Here is a 14,278-nt window from a genome sequence, read left to right on the forward strand (position 1 = left end):
GCATTCAAGTACCCTTAAATATCTGGTACGGCAACAAATGAGAGGTTGGAGTCTCCGATACTCTCAATAATTGTCAGTCAGTGTCAAACATGTGAGAGGGTTGTCCGCCCACTTCACAGGAAGGTCCAGAAGCAGCACTAGGAACCCGGATTCGGGTTCTGATCAAAGTGTCTGGGATGTCCTACCCTCTCTGTGATGTACACTACAGTATCTGAGTGGACGGATGCAATGGAACAGTGTCTGATATTGCCCGAAACATTAGCTTTTTAGCTCCCCTTCCGTCTTTGCTCTAACCCCTTCACGTAATATCAGCACTAGTCCTGATAGCAGCTTAGTAGGGCAAACTCTGGTATTAGCACAAAGGGACAGGGAAGAGGACCAATTGATTGCACTGGAACAGTATCGAAGCGAAAACGGACTCAAATGGACTCATTCACAATCGTAATGGCCTATTGGCGTGTACCTTCCACATAGGGAAAAAAAAACCCAAGAGAAAGTGACTCGCTAGGACAACAACGCTTAGTGCATGTTAGTCACTGAACACAAAACAAGCCATGAGATGAAGCCCTTGGATAAAAACAATCACCTTACACCTTAGAGCTCAGAGGGGAAAAACATTGCAGCATCTTGTCTCAAGGACCGTTTTTTTTTAACCAATTTAATAATTCGAGTCCAATCCTTCGTCTCTCTCTGAAAAGCAAACTTGAGTGAAAGTCAGGAAAGCAGGAAAATGTCCAAATTTGACTTTAACCCTTGTGCACACCTAGCGCCCAAAACATGTGTTGGTCATAGGATATGATTGCTCAGTTTGAAGAACTGATATTTCCCCAGGAAGTTTTTCACCATTAAAAAAAAATTATGAAATAAAATTGCATTGTGTTTTTGATTGCAACATTGTTCGAACAGGAAATCATAAAGTTTACAGACTTTCTCTTAAGACACAGGTGTCAAACTCAAGGCCCGAGGGCCAGATGTGGCCAACCAATTCATTTAATTTGGCCCTCGAAAGCCTGGAAATAAAATGTAACTTTTCTTACTAAATGTATTCTTTCTTTCTATTTTGGGTTAAAAAAATACATATGTACTCGCAAATGATGTTAACTTAAATATTGTCTAATTATGCAAAAGTATATTATCAAACATTCAAACCATTTTTAAAATATAATTAAATACTAATAATAAAGATTTCAAAGCAAGTTATCCATCAAATTATGCAATGTAAAAGTAGCAATAGATTTCATTTTAAAATTGTGATATTTACTGTGTTTTTTTCTCTAGATTAAAAAAAACAGAGCTTTTTATGCTGTAATAAACTGTGGTGCCGTTTTGGCATTTACAGTAATACACCGAAAAATCTACACTTGTTGATTTGCAGTAAAAAACAAACGTCGTTTTCACAGATGGCCACATCGCAGTTATGTTTGGTCCCAGAGGGCCGCTTGTAACAGTGAATACCATTATTACACAATTTTTTTATGTATTTTATTAGTAGATTTTTTTTTTTACTAAAATGTGAAAAAAATATGGTAAATTGCAATAATTTCACCTTAAAATGTAGTGTATATTATTGTAAATGGAAAAACAGTATTGCTGTTTTTATGGTAAAAAAAATTAAAATAAAAAAGGCAGCTCAGGTGCCAACATTTTACTGTAAAATTACAGGGGTTTTTATTTACAGTAAAAAAAAAAAAAATTTACATTTTCTTCTGGCACAAAGCTGCCTTTTAATTCTGGCACAGAGCTGCCTTTTTTTTTTTTTTTACCATAAAAACAGCAATACTGTTTTTCCATTTACAATAATATACACTACATTTTAAGGTGAAATTATTGCAATTTAACATGTTTTTTTTCACATTTTAGTAAAAAAAAAACCTATATTCAAAAATTGTGTAATAATGGTATTCACTGTTAGAAACGGCCCTCTGGGGCCAAACATAACTGCGATGTGGCCCTCGGTGAAAACGACTATGACACCTCTGTCTTAAGACATCTTTCGGCCCCAATGACTCCCGTTACCGTTGCTACTTTTCAACAGGTTGTAATCATTGTATATTATAATGTTTTTTAAGAAATCCAAAGGAATGTCATTCTTGCCGATTGAAGAACGAGAAAATATTGTTTTGGTGTAATTGCTCACCTGAACCACCAGATGGTGAAAATACACAACATAGTTATCTGAGCTTTGTTAAGCGTAAATGAGTTCAACTGCCATTGAATAGCTGAAATGCAATGAAAATGATCTTGGCCAGTTATATATAACATGGCAGATATATTTACAATACTTGGGTGAACTTAATACACTCAACCAAGTCCTGCCTGCTCTCTTTCTCATTCTTGTGAAGTGAATTAATTAACTCATATTATGTTCTACATATGGTGAATGTTTAAATTCAACCACCAGGTTAAAGTAAATAATGGTTGAGCCCATAATAAATTAAGGAGCCTTAGTTGGACATTCGCATGTGGACTGGGTTAACTCTCTTACGAGAAGAGGCAATAAATTCAGACTTTGGAATGCACAAGTGATAGCTCTATCCTGGAGGAGAGACTCCATGTCTATCTTCACATCAACTTCTAAGTTACAACATATAGATGTTGTGTTCCGGTCACTTACACACGAACATCTCCTTACATGGTCAGGTTATACTATCCTGAATTAACACACACCCAGACAGAGAAATAAATAATATAGGACTGTGGTTTGGCTCCTCCAAGTGAGGAGTGCCTCATCATTTTGACATGACCTCCTCCAGGTACTGCAGTCCTGTATAATGATACTCGCTTGTAATAAAGCAACTTTTTGTTCAGCAAAGCGTCTCCGACGTCTCTTTAGATCCAGCCGCACTGCCGTGTCAACCTTCTGTCCAGATGAGGATGACAAGACCAGAAATACACATCACTTGCCAAGTAGGCACTCTGAGAAATAATTGTTTTGTCTACTGTATTAAAAAAAGTATTTTCCTATTCAAGGCTGTAATTACCCAATCTTAAATATACCGCTGTGCAACTTTTTCTAGAAATATTTCATATTTTGCATTTTCCCACTGAAAAATATATTTTTGTTTAAAAAAGGCCATAAAACATTTTTTTTTAAATAATAAAAATGTTATACCAATAGATAGATCGGAAATTGATAGACTATTTCAATCGATGAAAGTTTAAAAAATTTTTAAAAAAGAATGTATTCCTGACTTATGACAGTTTTATGAGTGGATCCCTTTTGGATCCTAAGAGTACGAGTGTATAGTCAGTCTTAAGGTTGCACAAGGGTTAAACATGTCAATTTTAGAATAATTGAGCATTGATTTTCATTGTGATCCACAAGGTTGTAGTGCTACACAAGGTGCTTCATAACACACAATCTTCAATACACTCACAAAAACCGATGAATCCACTCATGTTTGATACAGTAATGGGACGTCAAAGGTAAGCAAACAGGACAAACAAGCTGGAGAAGCATCATCAATAGTTCTTAAAAAGACACACACACACACACACACACACACACACACACACACACACACACACACACACACACACACACACACACACACACACACACACACACACACACACACTCTCTCACACCCTTGCATCGTAAAATCCTATTTTAAATGATCCTTCCATTATTTACATGGCAGTTCGTATCTGATTAGCTGTCTTCTACATTCAGCAACCATCTGAAGGATTATACAATAAATATAGAACTAAAGCCTCAACCCAATGGGATTAAAAAGTTAAGACATTCATTGTAGTTTGCTGGCCGATTTATTTTTAATGTTATTTGAAATATTTTGCCACTTTTAGTCCAAATCCTCCCCACCCTTTTGCTCAAAGTACAAAACCCAAAACCAGTGAAGTTGGCATGTTGGGTAAATGGTCAATAAAAACAGAATACAATGATTTGCAAATCCTATTCAACCTATATTCAATTGAATAGACTGCAAAGACAATATACTTAATGTTCGAACTGGAAAACGATGTTATTTTTGGCAAATATTAGCTCATTTGGAATTTGATGCCTGCAACATGTTTCAAAAAAGCTGGCACTAGTGGCAAAAAAGACTGAGAAAGTTGAGGAAGGCTCATCAAACACTTATTTGGAACATCCCACAGGTGAACAGGCTAATTGGGAACAGGTGGGTGCCATGACTGGGTATAAAAGCAGCTTCCAGGAAATGCTCAGTCATTCACAAACAAGGATGGGGCGAAGGTCACCACTTTGTGAACAAATGCGTGAGCAAATTGTCCAACACTTTAAAAACAACATTTCTAGACAAGCTATTGCAAGGAATTTAGGGATTTCACCATCTACGGTCCGGAATATCATCAAAAGGTTCAGAGTTCTGGAGAAATCACTGCATGTGAGCGGCAATGCCCGTGACTTTCCATCCCTCAGGTAGTACTGCATCAAAAAGCGACATCAGTCTGTAAAGGATATCCCCCAGGAACACTTCAAAAAACTACTGTCAGTAACTACAGTTCGTCGCTACATCTGTAAGTGCAAGTTAAAACTCTAATATGCGAAGCCAAAGCCATTCATCAACAACACCCAGAAACGCCGCCGGCTTCGCTAGGCCCGAGCTCATCTAAGATGGACTGATGCAAAGTGGAAAAGTGTTCTGTGGTCTGACGAGTCCACATTTCAAATTGTTTTTGGAAACTGTGGACGTTGTGTTCTCCGGAACAAAGAGAAAAAGAACCATCCGGATTGTTCTAGGCACAACGTTGAAAAGCCAGCATCTGTGATGAAAATGTGTGGCACATTATGAAGCCTAAAATACGACAACAGAGACCCCTGACTGTTGAACAACTTAAGCTGTACATCAAGCAAGAATGGGAAAGAATTCCACCTGAAAAGCTTCAAAAATGTGTCTTCTCAGTTCCCAAATGTTTACTGAGTGTTGTTAAAAGGAAAGGCCATGTAACACAGTGGTAAAAATGCCCCTGTGGCAACTTTGTTGCAATGTGTTGCTGCCAATAAATTCTAAGTTAATTATTTGCAAAAAAAAATCTAGTTTCTCAGTTCGAACATTAAATATCTTGTCTTTGCAGTCTATTCAATTGAATATAAGTGGAAAATAATTTGCAAATCATTGTATTCTGTTTTTATTTACCATTTACACAACGTGCCAACTTGACTGGTTTTGGGTTTTGTAAAAAGTGAACTCCCTGGGCGTTAATGTGACATTCTCGTCAAAGTGTGGATCCTTGCACCGACTTGTTCCATCTGTTTTTTTTTCTTCTAAATGTTGTTTTTCTTCCCTCTGGTCCCCTCAAATATTTTTGGTTAAGGTAACAACATGGTCACTGGATTACAATACCTCAAGTGAAGCCACAACAGCTGCTGGATTCCTTTAGAGTTCACATAAAAAAAGAAAAGAAAATCACTTTCCTGTACAGCATATGTATATATATATATCTATATTCATATATATATTTATATATATATATATATATACATATATATATAGGCAGGGTAGAGTATTGCAGATTTATATTGCATGTGTTAATAAATTAATCAACCTAGACAAAAACAAGCAAGTACACAAATATGCAAAGGTCTCCTTTTTCCCATAAAGCTGAGATCATTTAAGCGCCGCGGCCTCCAGGCTTTACAATCAGAACGCCGAGCAGATGTTTCGAAGCGGTCAGCGCCGCCGTCAGCATGTCAAGCTAATCGGCCCTGACATAGCCGAGTGAGAGAGATAGAACGCCCCGAAAACCAAAACACACGCACACACACACATGTATATACAAACACACAAACCAAATATATGGCTTCTAACGTTGAATCAAGGCAGTTAAATAAATGGCGTTTTTTTTTTTCTTCTTCTTCTTCTACGTTTCTTTTTTTTTAGTTGATACAGACACAACCGGACTTTGTGTTCAAGCTCAACTTTGGTTTGGGTTAGATACAATGAATAGAGTATTCCTCCGTACGATTTGTCCTGGGTTATTTACAACGTCCATGTAAGATCGACCAGCGGTCTACGACACTACGACTATTTGAAACCATATGGAGAGCGGTGTGTTATTTTGCTACGACAGCTTATACCAGGGTTGTCAAACGTACGGCCCAGGGGCCGTATCAGGCCCGCGAACAGGTTTATTCCGGCCCACGGCCCGCAAAATAAGTTTAAGTTTTACATGAGCTGCAATTTTTTTAATGAAATAAACTGCTGTTCTTAATGTGTCCACTGGATGTCGCAATAGCAATTCAAGTGTAACCCACATCACACATGACAGTGTTTAAAAATGACGTGTCAGCTGACTTTAAGCGCCCTCTGGATTGGCTGCTGCTACTCCAATCAGCGTCCATTGTGGCTGGCAACAGACTATTGCTCTAGCAACGCACAATACGTTTTATTTAATTGTAAATTATCTACTCAACAGATAAAAATAATGAAACAGTAAAATGCAAAGTCAACATGACCATCATCTTTGTAGTTAGATTTCTGCGCAGCGCTCGCAGTTTGTTGACGGCACGATGCACACCCTGAAATCCATTGTAAAAATGTGTGTTTCTACATTTGTTGTTTGTTCCATTTTATTTTATGATTAAATCTACCGTGTTCACATTGGTTACATTTGTAGTTATGCTACCTTTAATACGGCTATTATGGTGCAATTTTGATCATTATTTTCATTATATTATAATTGTAATATTTGAATGTTGGTAAATTAATGTGTTGTGGCAGTTCTGGATGACACCAATGTGGTGGTTTGAGGAAACACTCTGTTGCTTTTCCAAACACGTCTTTAATGAACTGCCAACATGATAATGTTGAACAGGAAATGCTTAAAGTGAAATGGCTTTGTAAAAACACTGTGACATAGTCTAAGTTCATGGTGTTTTGGAAACGGCACCAATTTCTTCCTCAGGGTTTTCCACTAACTTGAAGTGTTTTTGCCAAAAGGATTATTTGTCATGTGTACATTTTCAGAATATGCTTGTTCTATTTTTGGCCAAAGAAAACTATTTTGAAGTTGTCTTTATCTTTAAGTTATCATGCCATGATTTTACCAGTCCGGCCCACCTGGGAATATATATTCCTCCATGCGGCCCCTGGGATTAAATGAGTTTGACACCCCTGGTTTATTCGGAGAAAAAAAGAACGAAAAAAAGAAACACTTAAACATTTAAAATGTCATTGTCGTTTGACTTCGAGTCCCTGATTTTCATTTTCAAGTCCAGCTCCTGCTAGATTGCATCGCATGGATTCTACACAGTATGCAAATGTTACATTAATTGTATGTTTCTAAATATCTTTACAGTTAAAGACAGCGATATACAGTAGGTGTTTGGAAGCAGAGTGTAAGGGGTGATACTAAGAATAAAAGGTGCTGGCACGGTAGACTAGACCAGCTCCACCTTAAGTTATACTAGTTTCATTGTATAGATGTGTCCTCGCCGCAGTCCCAGGATGTGGAGACACTTCTCCTTCAGTCGACACCAGCATCCAGGCCCAATGACAGGCGGCGTCATCAACAGCCCATTGGTCATTTAGCAGGCTGACCACGGATCAGTGGGACTGACCCAAAGCAAACACCTACAAAAAAGGCCTCTTTCCTGAAATCGACCAGGGTCACAAGTTGGAAGACAGCCGGGATCTGGCAGAGTCTAGCTCCGGAAGGCTGACAATTGAATCTTTCTTGGGAACGCCAGAGTCCGGAGGCCCTGATCCCGCGGCAGGTCCACCGGGAGGAGGTGTGGAGGCGAAGGCTACCCTCTGTTGAGTGCCCGCCGGTCTCCCCACCCCGGAGGGCCCAGGAAGGTTAGGGTGAGGGGGGCCGATGGAGGTATTGGAGGTGCGGGTCGAAGGTGCGGGGCTGGGGGCGGTGGATGCAGCTTGGGGCACTCCCTCCTGGGGGAGCGAAGGCTGGGAGGCAGACAGTGCACGGGTGTCCTGGCTCAAGCTCCCCGTATGAAGGGAGTGGGTGCTCTTGTGTGAGGCAGGCCTCTGCTGGGTGTGTGTGGGACTGGGTACGTGGTGTTGCACTAAGGACAACTGGGACCCCGAAGGGCCCGCGCTCGCCATGTACTGGAAAGTCCGTCCCGAAGCTGCTAAGGGGCTTTGGACTGGCGGGCTGGAGATGGCCGAACCGAACGCCCCTCCGAGCGTCTGAGGGGGCTGAGACTGAAGAGGAGACATGGAGACGGGGCTTTGCAAGCTCTGCATCACCTGGAATCTTCGCACCATACGAGGAGACTGCAGAGTCCCTGGCCCCACTAGAGGACTCGCCATTTGCGGGCAGAAGCTCATGGCCACCGCCTGCTGCAGGGTGGCGATGGCCGAGCCCGTCTGGGACTGGCCCGGGGGAGCGAAGATGCCACCGATGGAGGGTGTCATCGACATGGCTCGCGGCCTCTGCAGGTCCATAGGCTTCACCATCTCGCGGTCGTACTTGACGATCTCCTGGATCATCTCGTTCTCGCGGTTGTTGAAAACGCCGGAGTTGAGGTCATGCTGAACTTTGTGCATCAGGATGGAATTCTTTTTACCTGAAGAATGAACAAAAAAACATTGATTAATTCAATACAACCTGGGTACAAAAGGACAGCACAAGAAGAACACATTGGAGAAGAAGATTTTGAATAAGTACAAAGAGCTGATTTTAAATGAGGTAACACTCATTAGGGACAGAAATATTGGGACATCTGACCATGCACATGCAGGAAGAGAAGACGTGTCCAATGTTTGCTGGAATTACTTTGTCCACTCGTCCGAAACAACAAGGCTGCACGGTGAACTCGTGGTTAGCATGTTGGCTGCACAATGTTGGCATCTCTATGGAGTTTTTTGTGTCAAATTCATTATTTTATGTGGCCCGCGAAAGCCTGGAAATAATATGCGTTAATAAGCTTATGTAAACAAATATATTGTTAATGTATTATATATATACATGCAAATTCATATATTACTCATTGTTAAAAGCGGCCCTCTGAGGGCAACCATAACTGCGATGTGGCCCTCAATGAAAATGAGTTTGACACCCCTGTCCTAATGCATGCATGGGCTTTTTCCAGGTAATCAAGCCTCCTACCACATTCCATGAACATGCATGTTAAGTTAATTAGATACTCTAAATCAGACCTGGACAAATTAAGGCCAGGATGCGGCCCATTAAGCTGACCCGCCTGATATTCCCAAATAATTATTTTAAATCTTTAAAATGGAAACTGTAGCTGCCATTATGATGTGCAGTGATGTTTTCAAATGACCGTAAGTCTTGAACTATAGAAAGTATTTCAATGGTTGGAATATGTGCTTTTGCATGATATACTAGTTACTATGGTAATCTAATTAGTTACTATGGTCATCTAATTAGTTACTATAGTCATCTAAGTCAGTGTTTTTCAACCTTTTTTGAGCCAAGGCACATTTTTTGCGCTGAAAAACTGCAGAGGCACACCACCTTCAGAAATCGTTAAAAAACTAAACTCAGTTGAGAGTAAAAAGTCGCCGTCGCAATTGTTGGATATGACTTTAAACCATAACCAAGCATGCATCAATATAGCTCTTGTCTCAAAGTAGGTGTACTGTCACCAACTGTCACAACACACCCTGACTTATTTTGACTTTTTTGCTGTTTTCCTGTGTGTAGTGTTTTACTTCTTGTCTTGCGCTCCTATTTTGGTGGCTTTTTCTCTTTTTTTGGTATTTTCCTGTAGCAGTTTCATGTCTTCCTTTGAGCGATATTTCCCGCATCTACTTTGTTTTAGCAATCAAGAATATTTCAGTTGTTTTTATCCTTCTTTATGGGGACATTGTCGATTGTCACGTCATGTACATTGTGGACGCCGTCTTTGCTCCACAGTTAGTCTTTGCTGTCGTCCAGCATTCTGTTTTTGTTTACTTTGTAGCCAGTTCAGTTTTAGTTTTGTTATGCATAGCCTTCCCTAAGCTTCAATGCCTTTTCTTAGCGGCACTCACCTTTTGTTTATTTTTGGTTTCAGCATTAGATACCTTTTACCTGCACGCTGCCTCCCGCTGTTCCCGACATCTACAAAGCAATTAGCTACCGGCTGCCACCTACTGATATGGAAGAGTATTACACGGTTACTCTGCCGAGCTCTAGACAGCACCGACACTCAACAACAACACATCATTTGCAGACTATAATTACTGCTTTGCAAAAAATATTTTTAACCCAAATAGGTGAATTTAGATAATCTCCCACGGCACACCAGACTGTATCTCACGGCACACTAGTGTGCCGCGGCACAGTGGTTGAAAAACACTGATCTAAGTCACAGCAGCTCAGACGAGGCACCAAGCACTGTGGGTGGGGAGCGTTTCCACAGAGTGTTTCCAGAGCGGCCAGCCTGAAATGCGGGTGTCAGGGACTGACGCGGAAGGAGATTTTTACAACAGAGTTCTAAAGCTTAGTGATCTATCAGATTGTAGGTAGGTTTTTTTTACTCTTCGCGTTCATATTTTGCTGTGTTTATTGCATTTCTGGTGCGTTTCGCTTGATTGTAAAATATGTCGATCGAGAGGGGGTGTGACATTCATATGTTGTCAATATTCAGTGTTTTATCCTTCATAGTTAATATTGTTAATCACACTTTCTTTATTTTCATGTACATTCTGGGTGTCCCATTCAGTAAAATAATGTAAAATTTCATTCTGTTTTTGAAGGCGGTCTGTCATAACAATTTAGCATTCAATCAGACATCATTGTGAGGTTTTGTATTAGTGTTCCTTAAAATAGGACCCAAGCACACATACTGTACAGCAGATTTGCACAGCTTACATACATACATATATATATATATATATATATATATATATATATATATATATATATATATATATATATATATATATATATATATATATATATATATATATATATATATATATATATATATATATATATATATATATATATATAAATATATATATATATTAGGGTTGTGCGATTCAGAATCGATTCTCATTTTTAAAAAATCTATTTTTGTTTTTTATATATATTTTTTAAATTAATCAATCCAACAACACAATACACAGCAATACCATAACAATTCAATCCAATTCCAAAACCAAACCCGACCCAGCAACACTCTGAACTGCAATAAACAGACCAATTGAGAGGAGACACAAACACGACACAGAACAAACCAAAAGTAGTGAAACAAAAATGAATATTATCAACAACAGTATCAATATTAGTTACAATTTCAACATAGCAGTGATTAAAAATCCCTTATTAACATTATCATTAGACATTTATAAAAAAAAAAAAAAAAGAACAATAGTGTCACAGTGGCTTACACTTACATCAAATCTCATAAGCTTGACAACACACTGCGTCCAATATTTTCACAAAGATAAAATAAGTCATATTTTTGGTTCATTTAATAGTTCAAACAAATTTACATTATTGCAATCAGTTGATAAAACATTGTCCTTTACAATTATAAAAGTTTTTTACAAAAATCTACTACTCTGCTTGCAAGTCAGCAGACTGGGGTAGATCCTGCTGAAATCCTATGTATTGAATGAATAGAGAATCGTTTTGAATCGGAAAATAAATTGTTTTATTGAATCGAGAATCGTGTTGAATTGAAATAAAAATCGATTTTGAATCGAATCGTGACCCCAAGAATCGATATTGAATCGAATCGTGGGACACCCAAAGATTCACAGCCCTAATATATATATAAATATATACACTACCGTTCAAAAGTTTGGGTCACTCAAACAATTTTGTGGAATAGCCTTCATTTCTAAGAACAAGAATAGACTGTCGAGTTTCAGATGAAAGTTCTCTTTTTCTGGCCATTTTGAGCGTTTAATTGACCCCACAAATGTGATGCTCCAGAAACTCCATCTGCTCAAAGGAAGGTCAGTTTTGTAGCTTCTGTAACGAGCTAAACTGTTTTCAGATGTGTGAACATGATTGCACAAGGGTTTTCTAATCATCAATTAGCCTTCTGAGCCAATGAGCAAACACATTGTACCATTAGAACACTGGAGGGGGTTACCCACATATGCTGTCCTCTCCAAGGTTTCTCATAGTCATTCACATTGACGTCCCACTGGGGTGAGTTTTCCTTGCCCGTATGTGGGCTCTGTACCGAGTTTGTCGTTGTGGCTTGTACAGCCCTTTGAGACACTTGTGATTTAGGGCTATATAAATAAACATTGATTGATGATTGATTGATTGGAGTGATAGTTGCTGGAAATGGGCCTCTATACACCTATGTACATATTGCACCAAAAACCAGACATTTGCGGCTAGAATAGTCATTTACCACATTAGCAATGTATAGAGTGTATTTCTTTAAAGTTAAGACTAGTTTAAAGTTATCTTCATTGAAAAGTACAGTGCTTTTCCTTCAAAAATAAGGACATTTCAATGTGACCCCAAACTTTTGAACGGTAGTGTACGTTAGGTCAGGAAAAAACACAAGAGGCTATATCATCCCTACAAGCCTGTTTTGCAGGTTTCCCTGCTCGTAGGGATGATATAGCCCCTTGTGTTTTTTCCTGACCTAACGTATATTCCGCTCTACCCCGGTATTGAGCACTGTATAACGGATAAACCACAGAAACCTCGACTATGTGTATATATATATATATATATAGGTATAAATGTGTGTGTGTGTGTGTGTGTGTGTGTGTGTGTGTGTGTGCGTGTGTATACAAATGTGTATATTCATATATATATATATATATATATATATATATATATATATACATATATATACATATATATATATATATATATATATACATATATATATATATATACATATATATATATATATATATATATATATATATATATATATATATATATATATATATATATATATGTTGTAAAAAGCTGAAAATGTATACTAACTAATAAGAACACACTTTTGATATATAATAACACGTATAACACAAAGCTGACCCTAGGTTTTGTCTTTAAATACTGTATATATAATGTCTGTTTTTATCGTTTTATGAATTTCTTTAGGAAAAAAATTATCTTAATGGCGCATTGTATCACATTTTTAAAAATTATTAAAAAAAAATGTTCCCTGTTATTTTTATATCCAACAATATGCTGCATACCAACAAAACTGGAGCTCCGATCCGCACTTTGGACACCTCTGTGGTAATATACTGTTTTTTGCATGGTCAGATGATTCTCAAGTTTAGAAAACCTGCAATTGTGTTTCTGTCAAAACGGAAAAAACTAATTTGTTTAGTAAACAAGATGAAGTGCTTCATTGATGCACATTATTTCCAGGCTTCCGCGGGCCATAAAGCTATGTGGCGGGGCCGGATCTGGCCCCCGGGTCTTCAGTTGGACACAGGTGCCTTATACAGTTCCATTATTAGTTGGCCATAAGTCAACATTGTCTTTTGTTTTCAGTGCATATTATAATAATATAAAATTATTTGTTATATTATTTGTATAACAGACCAAACTGTCTAAATTGTTTACCAATGCGGTCCAAGCGATCAATGGCCACGGTCTCAAAGGCTCGTCTCATCATGGGATACTCCTCCAGCACCTCATTGAAGTGGTCCACAGACAGAGAGTAGAGTCGACAGTACGTCTCTGCTCGAACGCTGGCCGTCCGTCGACCCCTCGTCAATAAACAGATCTCTGAAACAACAACGAGCGCAAGTCAAAAAAAAAGACAAACACTACCAAACGAGCGAAGTATCCTACCTCCAAAATAGGAGCCGTCGGAGAGTTTCATGGCCAAGGTGCCTTTGGTGATGACGCTGCAGACTCCGTGCTGGATGAAGTACATTTTCTTCCCGATGGTGCCCTCCCTTATGATGTAATCGTGTGGTTGGAATACCTCGAAGTGCAGCTTTGTCAACATGGCCGTGACAAAGTTTGGCTCCGCGTTGGCAAAGAGCGGCATGGATGCCACCAGTTTGCGGCAGTTGAAGTTGACAATTTCCTAAAAGTGGATGCAGGTGTGATGCATTTAGCCACAAACCCCAAAGATTGTTTCATTCTTTTGTGTGTCTTACCTCTCTGAGCGGCTCACTGAGTTCACCCAGAATGCTCTCTTCATCAAACATCTTGCCCTGGTATCGATGCTCGTAATAGTCGTGAATCTTCTGGCGGAAGTCGGCTGGCAGTTTGTGGAAGGACATGTACTGCTCCACTTGTTTGTACTATAGGAGGAAGCAGGAAAACATGTTGTACATTAATATAAATATATAAACATATATATATATATATGGATCACAAGTGCATTTTTTGAAAAGGCATATACAAAACCCAAAACCAGTGAAGTTGGCACGTTGTGTAC

At 38.8% G+C, this 14,278-nt stretch overlaps 1 protein-coding gene across 1 annotated transcript in view; it reads right to left on the minus strand.

Moving 5' to 3' along the window:
• Positions 1 to 3,973: 3,973 nt before the first annotated feature.
• LOC133630888 (potassium/sodium hyperpolarization-activated cyclic nucleotide-gated channel 2-like) overlaps positions 3,974 to 14,278 on the minus strand; it is a 94,107-nt gene continuing 83,802 nt past the window's right edge. Inside the window, exons 5-8 of the mRNA XM_062022710.1 lie at positions 13,995 to 14,141; positions 13,681 to 13,921; positions 13,450 to 13,614; positions 3,974 to 8,506 (exon numbers count right to left, since the gene is read on the minus strand). Coding sequence (XP_061878694.1) covers positions 7,590 to 8,506; positions 13,450 to 13,614; positions 13,681 to 13,921; positions 13,995 to 14,141 — 1,470 coding nt within the window. The 3' untranslated portion in view covers positions 3,974 to 7,589. The remainder of the gene's footprint in view (positions 8,507 to 13,449; positions 13,615 to 13,680; positions 13,922 to 13,994; positions 14,142 to 14,278) is intronic.

The sequence above is a fragment of the Entelurus aequoreus genome, linkage group LG16 (assembly GCF_033978785.1).
Source record: "Entelurus aequoreus isolate RoL-2023_Sb linkage group LG16, RoL_Eaeq_v1.1, whole genome shotgun sequence".
NCBI classification, from domain to species: Eukaryota; Metazoa; Chordata; class Actinopteri; order Syngnathiformes; family Syngnathidae; genus Entelurus; species Entelurus aequoreus.